The sequence below is a fragment of the Xiphias gladius genome, chromosome 5, assembly GCF_016859285.1.
Source record: "Xiphias gladius isolate SHS-SW01 ecotype Sanya breed wild chromosome 5, ASM1685928v1, whole genome shotgun sequence".
NCBI lineage: Eukaryota > Metazoa > Chordata > Actinopteri > Istiophoriformes > Xiphiidae > Xiphias > Xiphias gladius.
In genome coordinates this window covers 17698239-17717360 of record NC_053404.1, presented here as the reverse complement: position 1 = coordinate 17717360, position 19122 = coordinate 17698239, and the positions used below count along the sequence as shown (strand labels likewise).

At 41.0% G+C, this 19122-nt stretch overlaps 1 protein-coding gene across 1 annotated transcript; it reads left to right on the top strand.

Annotated features, from left to right (window-relative positions):
- The first annotated feature begins 410 nt into the window (after nucleotides 1-410).
- Nucleotides 411-6028, top strand: LOC120790143 (inositol monophosphatase 1-like). The gene is made up of 9 exons (XM_040127469.1): nucleotides 411-534; nucleotides 1423-1510; nucleotides 1766-1905; nucleotides 2075-2179; nucleotides 3324-3369; nucleotides 3461-3569; nucleotides 3933-4041; nucleotides 5458-5609; nucleotides 5789-6028. The coding sequence occupies exons 2-9, from the start codon at nucleotides 1448-1450 to the stop codon at nucleotides 5914-5916; spliced, it is 852 nt and encodes a 283-aa protein (XP_039983403.1). The 5' UTR covers nucleotides 411-534; nucleotides 1423-1447; the 3' UTR covers nucleotides 5917-6028.
- Nucleotides 6029-19122: the final 13094 nt, after the last annotated feature.

Genomic DNA, 19122 nt, shown 5'->3' with positions numbered 1-19122 from the left:
CCCCCCCCCCAAAAAAAAAGTAAGAGTTTCACTTTTTCACCTTTTTTCCCCAGAAAATCTGATTTATTAGGTCAGTATGAGCCGACATCAACCCTAAGAGGACGGAATTTTCTGCGCCGCATTGTTCAGCATTTAATTACTAGTGATGTCAGCTGTTGCATGTACATAAAGGACACAGAAAACGTACACAGCAGAGTGTGTCTTCCTGTGACTCATTCCACATTATTCACTGAGGTCTTCACAGAAGAATTACAGAGATACCCAAAAAATTTTCCACTCACTTATGCGACCACTGTAGGGTAAGTGCAGCATCATGTTATTGCAGGTCTGCCTTCATGAGAACAGAATGTTTTTTTTCCTTGGGTTGCTATGGGGAAACGTGAGGGCGGTGCTAGTACTTTTCCCACTCTTGTCATGCCAGATTTTTTTAGTTTCCTCATCTCGACATTGAGGCCACTTAAAGTTAGGTTTTTCAAAAGAGGTTGCACTAGCATCTAGGGAGCTACCTTTGACAGCACCACCTGACTTCACAAAGTAAGTTTTTCTTTCATTTCAGCAGTGCATGGATGATGCATGTGTGTGCGTTAAAGGTGTACAGGTGTAGGGCGTAGAGTGGATTCGTCACAAAAGCAGCCTCTGCTCTGAGACATAATATAGATTTCTAAAAGCGGAGATAATGCATATGAAGATCGGTAGTAAGGCGGACTGGGACTTAAAATGACAACAATGTTCAGTGGGTTGAGGTGTGGTGTCTTGCCCTGAAAAACACAATGCGCTCTCCACAGATGAACACACATCTGTAAACACTAAAACCAGTTTTGGCTTAAGTGGTTTTGAACACGATGTAGTCTTTTTAAGTGAGTAAGATTTCAAGTCCGAGAAGAAGACTACAGGTACTATTCAGGGCTAAAAAATACAACTCCCGACTCTTTTGCATATTTTTTTGACAGCAACAAACAAGATGTTAAAACTGTACAATAATTAAGTATGACCTCTCTGTCCAAAAAGACAATTTGATTTTAACCAGGGTTAGTGTACTAATACAGCAATTTACACGGTATGCATGATAGGACAATTTTCAGTTGTACACCCTGAAGCCAAAGCTCTGCCTTTAGCAACATCGCTGTTAGTAAGTCGCAATGATTTTTAAGTTGAAAAGTTGTGGCTTGTGGGTGTGAGTTCGAGCAATGCAGGACAGATGGATGCCAGCTGCCCTTGTTACGTAACTCATTGTGTTGTAAGGGAAGTGTACTAATCACGCAAGTTTGTCGCATTGTTGGTCTCAGATAGGGGGAATAGGTGTAAAGACCTTTTATGACAGACATGCTACCAATTTTAGCTTGTAATTGTTTTATATATATTTAAATTGCACTTTATTGCATTTCATGTGAATGACATATTAATGGTCAATGTTCTTTACAGCTCTCATAAGTAAGAAGTAGAAAAAATGGAGGATCCATGGCAGAAGGCGTATGACTTTGCCGTTGAAGTGGCAAGAAAAGCGGGGGCGGTATGTCTAAGTCTCTAAATATATTTCCTCTCTGGTGGCGGCAACATGAACTTTCCCTCCATCTGTATTCATGCGCATTTTGAATTTGCACTGCATTAGGATGGACGCCTGGGTTTCGGCTAAAACTTGAAAACTTTTGGAGGTTTTGTGGTTATCAAAATATGAAATATGCCTTATTTTAACCTCAAGATCTTATTAATAATAAGTTTATGAAGCAAAATAAGCATGTGCTAACAATATTCCTTTTCTGTTTAGGAAATTAGGAAAGCTGGGGAGAGTGAAATTAGGGTCATGACCAAAAGCTCCACTGTAGACCTTGTCACTAAGACTGATGAAAGGGTGGAGAAAATCATCATTGGGTCTCTGAAACAGGAATTCGGAGAAGGCACACACTGGTATGAAATACTGCCAACGCACACACACACACACACACACACACACACACCTATGTACAGTATGATTCTGTACACCAGTACTGTTTGTTAAAAAAAAACAAAAAACCACAACGTTGCTCAAGCTTGTCTTGATATAGCTCATTGGTCCATTGGTTCTTCTGTGCTGCAGTTTCATTGGGGAGGAGTCAGTCGCAAAGGGGGAGCCGTGTGTCTTAACTGACAAACCTACATGGATCATAGACCCAGTGGATGGCACCACAAACTTTGTACATGGGTAAGTGGTCACTATTGCAATGGGAAAGTGTGTTGTGTTAGTGGATTTATTTTTGGGCCTGTTCAAACCAAACACTTTCTGTTATTGGACAAACTCAATAGTGTTACATGAAGCATTAGCGGTATGATTTGCCCTCTTACCAATCACAGCATGGTACCAAATGTTCATAGCGTCTGCATGGGTTGATAAGATTGTCGATCCATACATTTGACTCAGTTCATTGGTTTGAAACAGTGGTTTGCCACTGTTACATCCCACTTTTTTGAGCCGCAGTTTTTAAGCGGGTCAAAGACCCACCCAATCAAATGTCAGGACCCCGTCCATTTAGGACAATTGCCTCTGAGATAAGCAGAGATGAGCTCCATCTGCAATATTTCACCTCTCCTGGCCACCAACAGAGCCAGATTAAAGGCACAGATAACGTAATGAATGAGGAGTTTTTGGAGAATTTTATAATTCTTTCATACCTACCCAAACTTACACAAACACTCAATGCATTATTTATCTCTCTCTCTGTAGGTTGAAGGTATCATTAAGGTTAGCTTAGCTAGCTCGGTTTCTGGATATCCATGGTCAAGACAGTAGTTTCAGTCAGTCAAAGGGAAATGCCCACTATTTCAGTATTTCTTGTTAGCCTAGCATTTAAGGAATATTGTGGGAAATACTCTTGAGAAGATCAATAACACTGTCATTCATGTACACTAAATATGTAATCGGAGTCAGGAGACAGTTAGTTTAGTTTAGCATAAAGACTGGAAACATGGGAAAACAGCTATTCTGGCTCTGTCCAAAGGTTAAAAAAAAAAAAAAATCTGCCTATCAGCATCTCTTAAACTCATTAATTAACATATTATATCTCATTTTGTTCCATACAAAAAAGCAAATTAAGCAGATTTTCGTACCTTCAGACATAGCCAATCTAGCTTATTAACCCTTTCACTGTTTTTGCTAACTGCCTCCTGGCAGTAGCTTCATATTTCCTCATATTTACCATAAAGATATAGTATCAATCCTCTTAACTAACTCTCAACCAGAAAGCACAGCTATTCCTTCAAGGATTTTTCTTAACCATTATTTTTGATTTTTGATCTTAGATACTTTTAAATACAGCTATGTAATAACATACCCTGATACTTATTCACAGATTCCCATTCGTGGCTGTGTCAATTGCCTTTGCTGTCAATAAGGAGGTATGTCATATCAAATGAGAGAATTTTACAGTTAAAAAGTTAGTTAATCCATACTTAGTACATGAGAGCTTGAAAAATGATCTGTTTTCAGTTGGAGTTTGGTGTGGTGTACAGCTGTTTGGAAGACAAGATGTATAAAGCAAGGAAGGGGAAGGGTGCTTTCTGTGACGACGATCCAATTCAGGTGTCTGATGTACGAGGTAATAGTCACATATTTACTCGCAGTACCAGTTAAAGGTACACACATAATTACTACACACTTCTACACACCGGTTTGCATATTTGAAAATGAAACATGTGGAGCTTTGCAGCATATCTGGAAAGAGATCCATATTCAGTAATCGCTGACCTCAAGGTTACATATTTTTCATATCTTTCTAAGAACAAATTAGTAAAGCATTTAAGCAGAGTCCTTTAGATCAAAAAGGTTATATGCATTCTGTACTAGGTACTAGTAGCTGTGTGTGTGTGTGTGTGTGTGTGTGTGTGTGTGTGTGTGTGTGTGTGTGTGTGTACACCGGTAATGGCATAATGGTAACTCTTTTGGCATGCTGCCATTACAGATATCAAGAAGTCCATTATCATTTCTGAGCATGGAACTGACAGGTCCCCAGAAAAAGTAACCAAGATCTTCTCATCCATGCAGAAGATCCTATGCATCCCTGTGCATGGGTGAGTGGTTTTGCATTGCATACTACACTGACTTGCTTTTATGTTGCGTACTCCCCTTCATAGCCAAAATGCAGTCACTATATATTGCTAAAAAATTGAGTAAAGACTAGAATCTGACTTCTTGGCATCAGAAAATTTTTTAAAGGCATAGAAATGTGTAATTCCTGTGAAAGAGCACATAAAATTAGCAGAAACTACAGGATGGAACTGTTGTTACTTCACTTTTGCTCTATACTTACTACATTCTGGTTTCGTAATACTGCCCAAACTGCAGTACTCTAGTTGGGAAATCGTTGGTCTTTATAGACCTCTGTCGCACTTACCTATTTCGCAGTTTCTGCAACTGCAGAACAACAGAACTAGACCGCTAAAAGCGCAGAGCTGATAGAGTGAGCCAAGCTAGTCTTAGGTAAAACTAAAACGAAATTGTTACAAACTTTTCTCTTGCTGTAATCTGTAATTGAAAAATATACATTTTGATAAACTGAATTCTTGTTAATTCAGTTTGTTATTTCGCAAACTACATGAAGCATAACTCCAATCAAGATAGGAAAAACCCAGCTAGCTAAACTCTAAACCTAAAGCTAACTAGCTAAGCAGAGTATTAGTAATTGCCATTTTAGCTTTTGACACCATTGAAATGAATGCAATTTGGTGTAATTCACAAAATAACGTATTAAATTGTAAGTTAATTCATTATATTGATTTTGGTTTAAATATTAAATGCTAGCACACCTGGCAAAACAGGCTACCTTTATTTCCTTTGAACTATGACTTGTTAACAATAGCTAATCAGGGAAGTTTATTTTCTTAAACAAACTAGTTAAAATGGACGACATCTGTTCCCTGTCTGTTATCTGTAAATGTAAAATATAGATTTTGGTAAGCTAACTTCTCGGTAGTTCAATTTGTTATTTAACATAAGCGAATAAGGTTTACCGTACATCCAACCATATCAGAGAAAAAACCCAGCTACTCCTGCTAAAGCTAATCAGGTTAGTTAGTTGAAACGACAAATTTAAGTGTATTAAATTGTAAATGTATTCATCATATTGATTTCTATACAAAATTATAGTAAGTAAGTCGACAGAGACGCCTTGCAAAATAGTTGCTGAACAGTAAATAATCGAAATTAAATCTATTTTCTTAAAGAAACTAATAAAAATATACAAAAAGCTAAAAAGGAAATCTGGCCTTACTTTCCATGAAGATTATCTGAAGTCAGAGGGTAGTATCTGCATTTTTTAGGCATTATGTAGGTTTTATGGCAATTATTTGACCACAGGTTTGTCAGCCAGCCTGACAAACTTTAAACCCTTTTTTTTCCTCCTTCACTGCTCCCGTGGTCGCAGTTCGCTGTGTTTGTGGGGCAGCTGATTTTAAATTCATTCATCCCCGACTGATCTGCCCTGACAGGCTCCGTGGATCAGGGACAGCTGCCACTAACATGTGCCTGGTGGCGTCGGGGGCAGTCGAGGCCTTCTTTGAGATCGGGATCCACTGCTGGGACATTGCTGCTGGTGCGGTTATAGTCAAAGAAGCTGGAGGAATACTACTAGATGTCAACGGTGTGTATGCTTTCGGATCTGATCACCACCTGATTATGTAGCATCACACTGATTTGCGAAGTTATACAAACCAAAATGAATGAATGAGAATTAGTGGCTAGTGCTAAAGCAGGATTTGCTTTTTGTAAACAGACTGCAGGTGAAACCCCTCTTAACAAAGGCTCTGTTTGACATTTTAGGGGGACCATTTGATTTGATGTCTCGAAGGATGGTTTCAGCAAACAACGATGTTATTGCTAACCGGATCATCAAAGAAATCGAAATATTCCCAGCGGAGAGGGATGATGCTCCGATCCCGAAGAAATGAGAATATTCTTAAACCCTGTTCACAGTGAATTTCCAAATGCATGGCAAAATAAGTACAAAAAGTGAAGTCTATCGATATGTATTGTCCGAATAAAGTTACTGTGCTGCAATCATTCCTTATAATCTTAATTTGCATGCGGGATGTGTTTAATTTGCTTGCATGCTTTTCATTCAAAGGAAGTAATTTCACCTCAACTGAAGTGACCTTGACGTTACATTTGATTACTCCTCTGTGATTCGTCTGCCAAAAATATTGATTGAAGTGGGAAAAGGCTGTAATTTTGCACTTAACATTTTGTAAAGCGGCATAATTAGCACACTTGTTCTTTGGTCTGCGGCTGTCCATGCGTACATTTGGTCTTACGTGAAATATTCGACCGGTAAATACACATCCACGGAGACACTTGTTTTACCGTTTTACAGCTGAAACTCTGCCACACCCCCACCACCCTAACAGATTTGCAGGAAAAACCGGCCTATTCTGAGAGTATTGGTCATTTTGACGGGATTTCCAATCAGTGAATTTACCCCCCCACATCTCATGTGACTCCAATTTGTAATTAACTGGGGGAAACAGTGGAATTCTGCTGGGGCCATTACCCTCATTAGAGGCAACGGTCCTTAGCACTGGGTTAAGTCAATGCTGAAGTCACTTTATAAACACTGGCCCTGTCAAGTGTCATATAATTTACTTACAGTTAACATCACCATATTGCCTGAGAGCCCTCCACTTAAGCATTATTGCTGTTTACACAATTTATTACACTCATACCAACACTCACCACTAGAGGTCAGTAAGGCACCAGCAAACAGACGGGGTTTTCAAGATTCCTCTATTTTACTTTGGTGATTGAAGTATTTCTTATAGTTATTTAAATATACATTATTGCATACTTTAGAAGAGACTGGCAGCAGGCTCTGAAGTATCTTTATGCTTTACAAACACCTTTTCTCGCCTTTGTGGGAGAAATACAGATCCCACCCAGGAGATGGGTTCATTTTTCCTTTCTGTTCTTCTTTCTTACACCTCTGATCCGTAAGTTAACCACTGGCTCGGAGATCAGTCGCAAATGCAAAATACAGCGTGGAGGAGCAAGCTGAAAGTGAAAACTAACATCAGCATCTGCGACACAAAGAGCAGGCTCCCCGACGACAGCGGCAACAAAGCCAGTGGGGGGGCTGGGTGGTGGGGTGGAGGAGTCTACGAACGTCTTTGAACTGGTACCTTTGAAACCTAAGTAACTGTAATTTCCGCATATAATTATACTACTATACATCTGCCACAGCTGTAGTGCATACAGAGGTGTGTGGTGCTCTGGTAGGGAGGCACCTCGTCTGTCTTTCAAATGGCAAATTCTAATTCCCCAGCACTTTCCGGTATCAGATGTGCGATACGAGGCTCCTCTTTTTTCGATGTAGCGGAGAATGGAGTGAAATTATGTGTTGCGGTGGAAGGGGGCAGATAATAGTTGCAAATACAGCACATCTTAACATTTGCCCGGACTTGCCCAAAGTGCCAGACGACTGGAATTTGCCTTGTAGGGCAACACAGTAAATGCCATGGAGGTCGGAGAAACCACACACAAGTTCATAAAAGTCAATTTAGCATATTTAGTTGAAACTATCTTTTTTTTTCTCCTCCCATATCACAATTCAAGGAAATCTGAACACCTGATAATTAAACAGTTTCTACCGGTAAGTTGAATTCCCTAATATTTGCTGCTTTGTGGTGTGTTGTGATCTCGTGAATCAGCGTCTACACACTAAATCAGCAGTTTACTCCAAGACCGTAAACAGTAAACAACAGTGAACTGAGTGTTTTTTTTATTAGCTCTCACTTAGAAAGCCATGGGAGACCTGAGAGAACACAACAGAATGGAGAGTATTTGGTTGAAGTCAAATCTGATTGAAGTCACAGTTTTTCCTGATGGTGAATTAATCATGGACAGCTTATGAGACTATGGGCCTCTGGGCACAGACAAAAGGCCCCGCGCTGAAGGAGACATGAGGAAGTTTGTGTCTCTGTGGTCGTTCTACATCTCCTTTTGGTCATTTGTCTCCTCTTTTGAGTCGTCTCACATCTAGCTTTACCTATTTTGTGTCTCTTTGTGGTCGTTTTGCCTCCCTTTGTAGTCGTTAGATCGACTGTACAACAAGAAATACTAAGAGTCACTTCATACAGAGGCTCTGTATGGTTCGTTCAGTAACCCATCAATGGAATTATTGTGTTAAAAGAACTACTTGAGACTTTTATTTTGATTACATAGTGTGGCGTCTGAAAGTGAAACAGATGGTTTTATATCCTATGAAAGAAAAAATTAATTTTTTTGACAAGGACTAAATATTTTCTTTTAGTTGGATATCAGATGGCGACATCTTTATTTTAACCTCAATATCAAGCATTTATAAGTTGTATGTAAAGAATTAAAAATGGTTTATAAGGCACCGTAATGTCATTGCAAGCAGATATGAGGAAGTGTTTATTAATGCAGTTGTCAACATCTGTAACTCCTCCATCCCTAACTGGTGTATAGAAAGATAATGACTGAATGATTTAAAAAAAAAAAGCATTTGTCAACCATTATAACTTCTCTAATGAATATGATTGGCACTATGATATAACATGGTTATAAATAATAAGTTAAATAATAAGTGAAAAAATGTTTTATAACACACATTCGCTAATGATTTATACAGCAGTTACAGATGCCTCATAGGAAAAGATATAGATTATAGAGAATAGATTTGAAAAATTAATCAATGAATGTTGAAGAAAAAGTCCTTATATCTGCTTAAAAGTATATTATAGTGTGTTATGAACAGTTTTATTAAGTGTTAATATACTGCTTATAAATGCTGACTAATGGGGTTAAAGTGTTCCAGAGGATGGTCATAAACATATATGAAGTGTGAAAACGTTTGTCCTTGCACCTTTTACATCGAGAAAACAGAGAACAACAGACCGCTCACTGTAGCTCCTGAGCGCATCCGGCCTGATGCGGACACGTGAGCGGTCCGCAGGCGGCAACACAGGATGCAGTATGGTGGTGTAGGATTGATATACCTTCCGCCAGGAGAAACCGGCGTTGGGGACGCCTCACGACAAGAGGGCCAGCGAGGGTCATTATGAGGTTGACAGTGATGTGGGTTACAGTGATCTGCAGTAATAGATGCATTGCTGTGAACAGTGTGTAGAGGCTGAGGGTGTTATCTAAAGAGTAAGCATGGAAACATCATAATCAACCTTTACGGTTCTACAAAACATCCATATTGTCTTAACAGCATTTACATCTGGAGTGACATTAAATGTGCGTGTTCGTAGCGCATCAAGTTCTCAGTGTCTAATTGGAGCAGTATTAGTGTAGAAATAACACAGCGGGTATAAGGCAACTAAAGCGGTGGTGAAAATGAGTTTCTGACCCAAAGGACCTATCCGCCACGAATTCTGAGTCCTTAAAAACACACGTGCAAAAATGTGATCACATTTGATAGAAGCCTGAGACACACTAAAACAGACACTGAGGAATTAGGACCAAAGCGACTCCCTGTTTCAGACAAAGTGGTTGACACTCACCATCTGCTGATCCACTGCCACTGCAGAGGGCTTGTGTCCATTTCCTTTTCCGGTTCAGAATCACTTGAGGAAAAAAAAAAAATCTTTGATCAACAACAAATCGATTCTTAAGCGTGTCATTCGAACCTGACTGAACTGGCCACTTCGCTTTCATCACAACAATTTCCATGCTCGTACGGACTTTTTCTCTAGAGCGTAAATGTTTTCAGGAGCCTCCGCAGTGAAATTCACTGAGGTTTGCTCAGAAGGGAAAAAAAAAAAAAAAAATCAATAGTAAGTAAAGCTGTCGCCCAACCTAAATGCTGTAACAGGCACAGTCTCTACCAAGATTAAGCCAAGTGAGTAATTTGTTGGTGTTTTGATTGCCTGTCTGAGGGTGCAGTTTGTGTGGCTCCTGTTATCAAGTGATCTTTCAGCGGCTCTCGGGTCCCGCTGGATTCGGTCGCAGTCTTAGAGCACATGTCCTGGAGCAGTCCAAACAGTCCAAAACCCAAATGTATGCAATTCACTAAGCAGCGGATTCTAACATCTGAGAAGCTGAAATGATTAAAAGTATGGCATCTGTTAATTAACTTAACTGATTAATCGACTAAGCATTTCGGCTCAACTCGCCATGCATCAATGTTGCAGTTGCCTCCGCATGGACCAGCATGATAACTAAAGAGCAGCCCGTTCTATAGAACCTCCATAATTTTTCATTATAGTGGTAGTGCTCCATTAAGGGAGGAGCTTTGTGCAGGTGGTTTTTTTTTTTTTTAAAGAGGCCGAATTGGCAAGAGAAGCGGTAAAAGGGGTAGTGGCTGATGGAGGAGCTTGTCTTTGGTCGAAAGATTTACTGTTATCTGGCAATAACAACATGGATGCTGTAGCAGATGTAGAAAAGAAGGGGGGGGGGGGGGGGGCTGGTATTCACATTGAAAGTACAGAAAGTGTCAAATCAGTGTCAAGTGCAGCATTGAGTCTAGTTTCTAGATGTTTCGTGAGGCAGTGTAATCTAAAACTTGAAGTAAAATTATTCAAAGACCTTTCTTTTTCATGGAAAGAGGGAAGTAATCATCCAATCTGTAGAAATGCGTGATACGTGATGTTAGAGTTAGATTATAATATATATAGTCTGCAATCAATTGTGCAGAGTATATACTGTATATTGTACTCTGCAATCAATAGTGCTTGGAGGTTACGAGAACCAAGCAATGGTATAAGATAGCATTGCTGCTTGATTTCCTGATTAATGAAATCGAACAGAGAGAGAGAGAGAGAGAGCGAGACCATCACAACCAGAAAAGCCCCCCAGATATACACTAAGAGTCCACCTTTTCTGCTTCAGTAGAGCCGGAAACAAAGCAGGCTGCAGTAGATTGAGTCTGCAGATCCTGTGGGTCCAGCATAAAACCACGGTAAACAACAACAACAGCCGTAATCAAAAATGGGCCCTTTAATTTGTGCTCGTTACCATTAGCTGTCATCATTAGGTAAAAGAGGCCTGCGGTTGCTTTAAATGCAGGACAAACGCACTCTACATCCAGTGATTTACAGTACAATTCCGCCCGTTTTCAGTGATTTGCAGGGATTGCGAAGGTACAGATTTTAGAGTGAGATCTGCTTCCTTCTGTCTGTGCTTTTCTCCTTTCGACTTTTTTGGTCAGTCGGTTTGAGTCGTGTTATGCAAAACATCTGAAGTGAAGCCAAAGAAATTAGCCTGTCCTGGCCGGCAGCCATATTGACTCGTGGGCTCCCAGTCCCAGTTGTTTTGGATGCACTATTACGCTAATACAAAAGTTGAGACGCGTTTCCTCGAAGCATGCGCTGAACCTATGCGCTCTGTGCGGAGCGAATCGATGCTCACAACCCATCCTTGAGGAAATGAGGGAACGGTCCGAACGTTGTGATGAAATCTGAAACTGAACCTTTTACGGGGTGCAATGTGTTAGCCCGTGTCTATCAAAAGCTGCTCAAAAGTGGCGAATCAATAGGGATATTAACGTCAAACTCACACACGAATAGACAAAATCAATGGTGATGATCCTAAGTAATAGCCCTTGAAGCCTTTCTTACATTTATTTTAACAGATCTTTTGTCCCTGCGAGGTTTCCTTGACATATTAATTGCTTGCCTAAGTGCTCTATTTTCTGAGCACTTTGATTAATCTTCTTTGTCTTCTCTGTCCATCATTATTGATCTATTAAACACACTGAATCTTTGATTTCTAAAACCCCAGATTTAATTACATCTGCTGATGCTGTACTTTACGTCTGAGCAAGCACGTCCCTGGCATGCCTCTTTCTCACCAACCACTCGTCACCTGTCCACACGTGTTACAGTCTAAGGGGTTTTTTAAGTGCGAGCGCGGCAGTATTTGCATGTATGTACATCCTCTCGGTAAATTACCCTCCTCTGGCGGCACGGGGCCCCGTAATGCGCCAGTCTATCGCCACTGGTTTCTCAGTGTCGTTCAGGATGTTTGAGGTGCGAAGATGAGGAATCAATATCCCCGCCTGGTGCCTGCGTAGGCGTTAGCAATTAGCAGTTACAGCCGTAGACCCGTGGCAGATGGATCAAACTGCAGCAGGGGAAGTTTTCCTATTAGTTGCTAATTTGACAAATAACCGTGCAAAATGCACCAGCCTCACCTTGCACTTCGGCACTTTTAATTGATAGGAGTGGATCTCACGAAAGTTTTGAGCTCTAAATGGAAGGATTAAAGAAGTCTGGTGATATTCTATATTTATCTTATTATGAACAAGTCCCCTGAAAACACCAAGATCGATCATGAATTGATCCAGCTAATAAGTACTCTCTGTGTAGCCAAAGCCTGGTGTCGCTTATTCCTCTGTGTCTAAGAGCTCTATCGTTGTCCAAAAACCCAATGAGCAACGCCACCGCACTGGCACACATGTTCCTTTGATACAATGCCTAGTGAACGCGGGCATCGTGGTTTATTTTGAGTCAATCCTGCATACACCGTCAGTTATTCCTGATGCGACAGCACAGTAGCGACGTCTGGCTTCCGTATAGGGGTGTTGTCGGTGAGGGAGTTCGTCTGTCAGGGATGTGGGGGTACATCTGACAAAAAAAAGAGGTTGGGCAGTGCTGTGCTACGGCACCAAATGGAGATTAATCCATGGCTGAAAACATTCCCAAACAGATGCTTGGGTATCATTTGACAAAAACTGTGCAGCCGTTTTGGTAAATTACTTAACCTTTATAAAAAAATGATGGTGCACGGTACAATACATATATAAATATACAATATAATAGGCTAGATAGAAAGATTTTGAAAGTACATTTTGAAAATAAAAATAAAAAATCGGCATCTGATAACATTGGGAAAAAAAAAGAATAAATAGCAAAAACATGTTTTTGGGGGGTTTATCAGTATTAACAGTATATTCTGAAAAGCTTACAACTGAGGTTATTTTAATTTGCAGTCTCCTGAGATCTGAGGTATGTAGCAAGGTTTGGTAGAACACACGTACTTAAGGGTGAAAGGCACAATTGCTCCAAAGGTTTAGACAGTCAAGGTTTTCAAAACCTTCCTTCTCTTCGACAAATCTTTCTTTAAGTTTCAAAATGAGAGACTGTCACCGAGAGATGTTTCATCTTGGGAATAATACACGCCATGATGATGCTCTCACGGGGTCAAGGTACGGTTTAGGCTTTGGTATTTAGGGCAGTTCCTTGATTTTGCCTCCTCTGCGCCTGTCCTGACAAACCACATTGCATTTGATGACGAGGATGAAACGGCTTATTTTATGCCAAAATGACGTTGTGCATTTTTATTTCCAATAAGCTCAACGCCTGGTGAAATTCTCAAAACAGGACGTCAAGCAGCCGCTCACCCATTCGACTCCTGCGTGGGCGGTCTACGAGGCCACTGGCTACACCGTGTCACCTCGTGTCACCCGTGTGGCTGAAAAACAGTCACCACTCCCCCCCCGACTCTGGGGAGGAAACATAGCACGAGGGGGCTATTACGCACGGGGACTGACCACGGCTCGGTAGCAGGGCGACCCCAAAGGCGAAGCACCCATGCATTTGAATAATCTATTGCACCGACTCACACATTTGCATATCTGGGCACTTCCAAGTCACTGGGGCACTATGATTCACTCCCCTCTGCCAGACTGTGTTGTTACTAGTATGAAACAGCATGGATATTAAGCTTGTTTGAATGCAAGTTCCCTCATGAATCTTTAAGGGCTGCTGTGTTGTGAAGAAAAAAAAAACAAAAAACCAGAAAGCGACGCCATCAAACTATGGAATTGCTCTGCCGTTCCGTTCTGAGACATTGGTGACTGTAGGGAAGTTTGTCCGTCAGGAGGTACCTGACGGGGCTCTAGATTGTGAAGAAGACTGACATGGGTGCGAAATTTAACAATTGCCGGTTAGGGTGTAAAGAGAGGTTGTGCGGTGCGCAGTGAAGCAGCCCCTCCATGCTCTCTGCCTCTCACCCACCTCTCATGGATCCGGTAATGGATACAGCGTCTGAAGGATTTAAGGATAGCCGGGCTACTCACCTGTTAAAATAGAGCTTGTATAGAAGTCTGTCCTCTTGCAAACTTTGACAAAGCATGGCTTTTTGCTGCAGGCAAATAATCTTGGGGTGAGTGGGGATATCTGTTGTTATTTAGTGATGTACACATGCTTGGTGCACAATGAAAAGTAATTAAATCTGTATTCTGACCTTTTTGTGATGTTTTGACGGCTCTCTGCTGTGTATTCAAACACATTTTTTTTTTTTTTTAATGAATATGGAGTGTTCGGGCGCTGATATCCACCAGTGCGCTGCACCGAATCAACTGAAAGCAATGGGGAACACTGTGTAGTCATGCACTCACCAGTGAGGTTATTGTGAGGATTGTCTGGGAAGAAGAAGAGGGGCTACAGGAATGAAAGATGTTAGTCTGCCAGTTTGTCACAAAAGCAGTGTGCTCCTGTGTGATAGACTGGCAGACCGTGCTAGCTCAGTATCCTTGGGGATACACGGGCTACTTTTATAGAGTCACATTTTTTGAGAAGCTCCTCTCATTTTCTGAAGCAGAGGGAGAGCGAAGCCACCGGTTCAGTGTCTTGGAGCAGACATGGTTAAGTCTTGTTAGGCTGCTTGTGTCTGTGAAGGTTTATGGCCTGTGTCGAGCAGAAAGTCCACAATCAACCATCATGACAAGGAGGATAACAAAAAAAAAAAAAATGTTTCACTGGATGGATCTTCCCAGCAGCCTTTGAGCGTGTTTGAAGAGCTGCCCAAAACTTTTGTATAATGACCTCGAGCAAAGCGTCAGGACAGAGCTGGAGGAGAGAACAGGAGCCGGGCCTCCGCATTTTCACTTATCAATGTGGGTAGTCAAATCAATTTCAGCCAAGTCAAGTTTACTTGCACAGCCCGGAATCAAGAGGCTGTCCCAGAGGGCTTTGCAATCTGTACAGCATAGAAAACCCTCTATCCTACCTCTAATTCAGGAAAGGAAAACCTCATCCTCCAGCCTGGACAGGCAGGCAATAAGTTTTTAATGATCAGAGTAGTAGAAGAAGTGGAATTAAAATGGAGAGATACACCTTTAAAATATGCAAACTACAAAGTAGCAGAACTAGAATTTACAAGAGTCACAAATTTTAAATTAGGCTTCAATCAAGAACTACATAATGCACTCCGTGGCCATAAGTAGAAAGACATCCAAATATTACACCTACATGCGGTAAACATCTTTCGAGAACCATAGCAGTAACGTGCTGCTATACCACAGCCCAGTATCCCTAGAGAGGTGATTCGAAAGGGTGCCGAGGTCGGGCTGGTGGATGGTTGTGTAGCCTGTAGTCTGACTTTCATGTAGGAAGACCGCACTTTGCCTCCCATCAAAGACCTGCAATTAACGTTTGCGTTTTCAAGTATTTCGGTGGCCTTACCCTAACCATACCTTTTCCAGAAAAATATAGTCTGTCATTAATCTCAACCATGCTATAATTGCCGTGCAGATAGTGCAGGGAGTGAGAATTATAAAAATGTCAGCAATTGATGTAAATCAGGGTTATGCAGGATCATCCGATGGCGACGTTCTTGTCTGCTAATAGGGTTTTATATCAGCCTCCACTCTTGTGGCTTGAGGCTTTCATGATGGGGGGCCGGAGGGAGTTGAGAAGGCCAGGCTTACAGTCGGTGTCCCAGTTCTCCCCAAAGGTGTTGGCCTGGCTTTACGTACAAGGACATGGTCATGTTGAGACAGGAAAGGTGGTGCCTCAAACTGCTGATACAAAGGTGGAGGCACATCATTGTATAAAATATCATTATATTCTGTCGCATTAAGATTTCCCTTAACTGGAGCTATGGGACCAAAAAAAATCTGCCCCAGACAAAAAAATACACAGATATACAGTATGTATATTTATATACATGTCCACGTTCAAGACTGGAAGATTTAAAGGTTTTATTTGTCCCATGCTGTAAGTGTAAAAATAAGAATTATTAAATGAAAAACAAAGATATATATATATATATATAAGATATCGTATATAGATACGAATATATGTGTAGTATTAAATGCATTAAAGTGTACGCTGGCCCGATGTGTAGGTGGGCTGTGCAATTTTTCAGCATATAAAAATGTAAAATTGTCACAGTTGTGAGATTATACGATAAAATTTAGTTAATACTTAACTGCAGTGGGAAGGATTAACAGAGAACAATGTACTTTTTTACTTAATTTGCCATGTCGTGTTTACGGTATAGTGTCAATTACAACGTTCCACGGAGGACTTACATAGACAAAATGTAGCATATATGCAATTATTATAAATCAATTTTACACATATTAAGGAGGGAAGGTTTTGTTTGTTCTTTATTTGTCCTTCATATTTTTTAGTAGCTCCTAAGCAAGAATAGATATCTCACATAAAGTTTTCAGATTTCTTTCCTCATCTGATCTCTACCATGAAAGTTCAAATAACTGCGTGTGACAAATTTGCAGTATTTTTAAATCCTTGGTTCTGTATGTTTTTGAACATTGTTTGTCGGCTCTTACTTTTTTTTGTCAGGTGTACTTCTTCTGCTGGGGAAAAAATAAACGTATAAAGAAATAAATAATTCAGCGGTAGTGTGAAAAACAGCCGAGAGGAGAAAAAAAAAAAAAAAAAAAAAAAAATCACCGGTGTCATATCTTGCAAAGCCGTTCTCACACACGTCGCCTACGCAACGCATCTTGTTGTAGCATCACGGTTTAAGTATATGTTTTAAAAAAAAAAAAAAAAAAAAAAAAAAAAAAAAGCTGTAGCAGTAAAACATGAGGCAGGCAGAGAAAATGTCCAGGGCAGAGGTCTACTGGAGAGCCAACAGGAGCAGGATGCTGCCCCACTAAACAGCTAATTTCACTCAGTGGCCTGTTACTGTTGCTTGGATACTGTGTGATTCTAATTAACAGTTTTGTGATTCATATGCTCTCCTGTTAACCCCGGTCTCCCACACTTGCTACGCTATTTCAGTGTATGAGCCACGTTGTGATTGACACTAAACTTCTGATAAAATTCAAATTCGCAAATCAGTGCATAACTTGCAGAAACCAAATCTGTGTCGTTTTGTGGATAGACGCTCCGTTTGTGGGTGGATCTGCGTTTCAGGGTCATGGTCTAACAACCTCTCTGTAGATACCTACAGTATCTCTAGCTTGTTATTTTTCATGTTAAGTAAAATCACCATGGTGCATTATTTCACCACTTTCTTTGCAAACAATAAAACTCCTTTATATTTCCTTGAAAGCCTGAATGGTTCCCGTGGGACCTGAGCTCTTTTAGCGATTAGGATAGCCGAACTCTCACAGAGTCTGCTCTTTGAATTAAGTCCCCCTCCCCTTTCCAGCAGGCCCCTCACTAGGCTGATCTTGCAGACTAATTGGCCTCTGGGTTGATGTGCAGTGTTTACCAGCAGTCTTCTGGGAGCCGGGTGAACCGGTAGAAGGGAAGGGGTGCTGTGGCTGCCCTACCATCAGCGCGCGGCTCATGGCATGGACCGCTAGTCCTTATAACTGCCCCCCGCAGTGTCTGGCCAGGACCCAGGCTTTAGCTTGAAGATTAGCTTGAAATTATTCTGAGTTCATCTTAGGTTACTTGAACAGCACAGTGCCAGGAGGATAGTAGTAGTTGTAAGATGTACCATGTACCATGAGTATGGAGAGGAGGAGGACAAAAGATGGCATCGAGGCTCGAGGAACAGGCAGCTATTTGCAATCAAGAAGGAAAAAGTGAGGCAAATTGATTTGTAAAGCACATTTCATACAGAAACAATTCAAAGGGCTTTACAAAACCCACTAAAAACATTCAGCAACAAATACTGCGGGACGCCATCTGTCTGAGCAAGCCGGCTAGCTGGCTAGCAGATGAGGGTTGAGTAAAAGGTGCAAGGTGCAACATAGCTAACCCGCTCTATTTCGGACTCTCCATCTCCAGGAAAAGCTCGGCCCCGTCAAGATTTTGTGAACGGTTTTGAAATGGCTGCGTGCGCCCCTCGCTTTTCAAAAAAAAAAAAATCCAGTTGAGAGATGATGAACACACGGACACGTTCATCTGAGGCACCTTCAGTCGTTGCGTGCTCAGGTCAATGGGCTTAAGCAGCAGAACCACGAGTGGTTACTCGACTTTTTTTTGCCCTGGGTGTTGTCTTATTGTTGGATAAGATTTTTAACACAGTTAAATAACTTAAAGATTACCATATTAAAACTCAACTCATGTTAGAAAGTGACCCACAATCACACCAATACTTTCTACCATCACTTTCAAACTACACTTTGTTTATATCACAAGCTTTTGCAAGAAAATTGCCCCCCCCCCACACACACACACTTTTCCAGCGCGGAGCATGTATTTTGATTTTGAGACAATGTGCTCATTTCACAAATAAGACCAGACTCCAATTAAAACTAATGTATTCTGATCACTGTTTTCTATTTATTCGTCAACTTCTCAGGAAGGGAGAAAATCTTCATCTGTTACATTATGCTCTGTTCTCGCTTCAAACTGGGTTCGAGTGCAGCTACATCGTTAGCGATTATGAACGGGACATACTGAGGGATAGTTGCTGCCTCAAAAAAATGCTTCACAATTGCATTGTCTGTAAATTGAGCAGGCACTCTTGGTTTCAAACGGGCATTTGTTTCAATTATCTAGATGGAGTGGGAAGCTGTGCGACTCTGCGAACTCTCTTGAATCTCTTCTGATTGGATGGGAGGCCAGATGGGAAGCACGGCCAGCAGAGACAGAGCGGGGGGGGGGTTGACGAATGCGCTCGCGGTGTATGGCTTTCGCAGCGGCTGAGACAAATCAATTACAGACAAATGCCATACGCACCAAAAGATTGCGAAGGCTCCTCAGCACTTTCTGGAGTCAATCAGAGTGTCACTGACATCATGAAGAGCAAATAATAAAAATACAAAACAACTTTAGTTTTTAAATTTCATGTTGACACCCTAAAATCATTTTAGGGTCACACAGCTTTTTTTTTCCCCTCGACCTCACTCGATTTTTTGTTTTTGTTTTTGTTCCAGAATTGGCCATTATATGTACGAAATTCTTCCCAAACCTCTTCCAAACAGAACTCCATAGAAGAAAGTCCACAAATGAATGAGAACATGCGGCCTCTGTTCTGTGGAA

Bases quoted from the DNA above. Each gene is read 5' to 3' on its own strand.
- LOC120790143 (XM_040127469.1), top strand. From the start codon at position 1,448: ATGGAGGATCCATGGCAGAAGGCGTATGACTTTGCCGTTGAAGTGGCA. The intron at 1,511-1,765 runs GTATGTCTAAGT...TTTTCTGTTTAG, and splicing joins TGGCAAGAAAAGCGGGGGCG to GAAATTAGGAAAGCTGGGGA. The intron at 2,180-3,323 runs GTAAGTGGTCAC...ACTTATTCACAG, and splicing joins ACCACAAACTTTGTACATGG to ATTCCCATTCGTGGCTGTGT.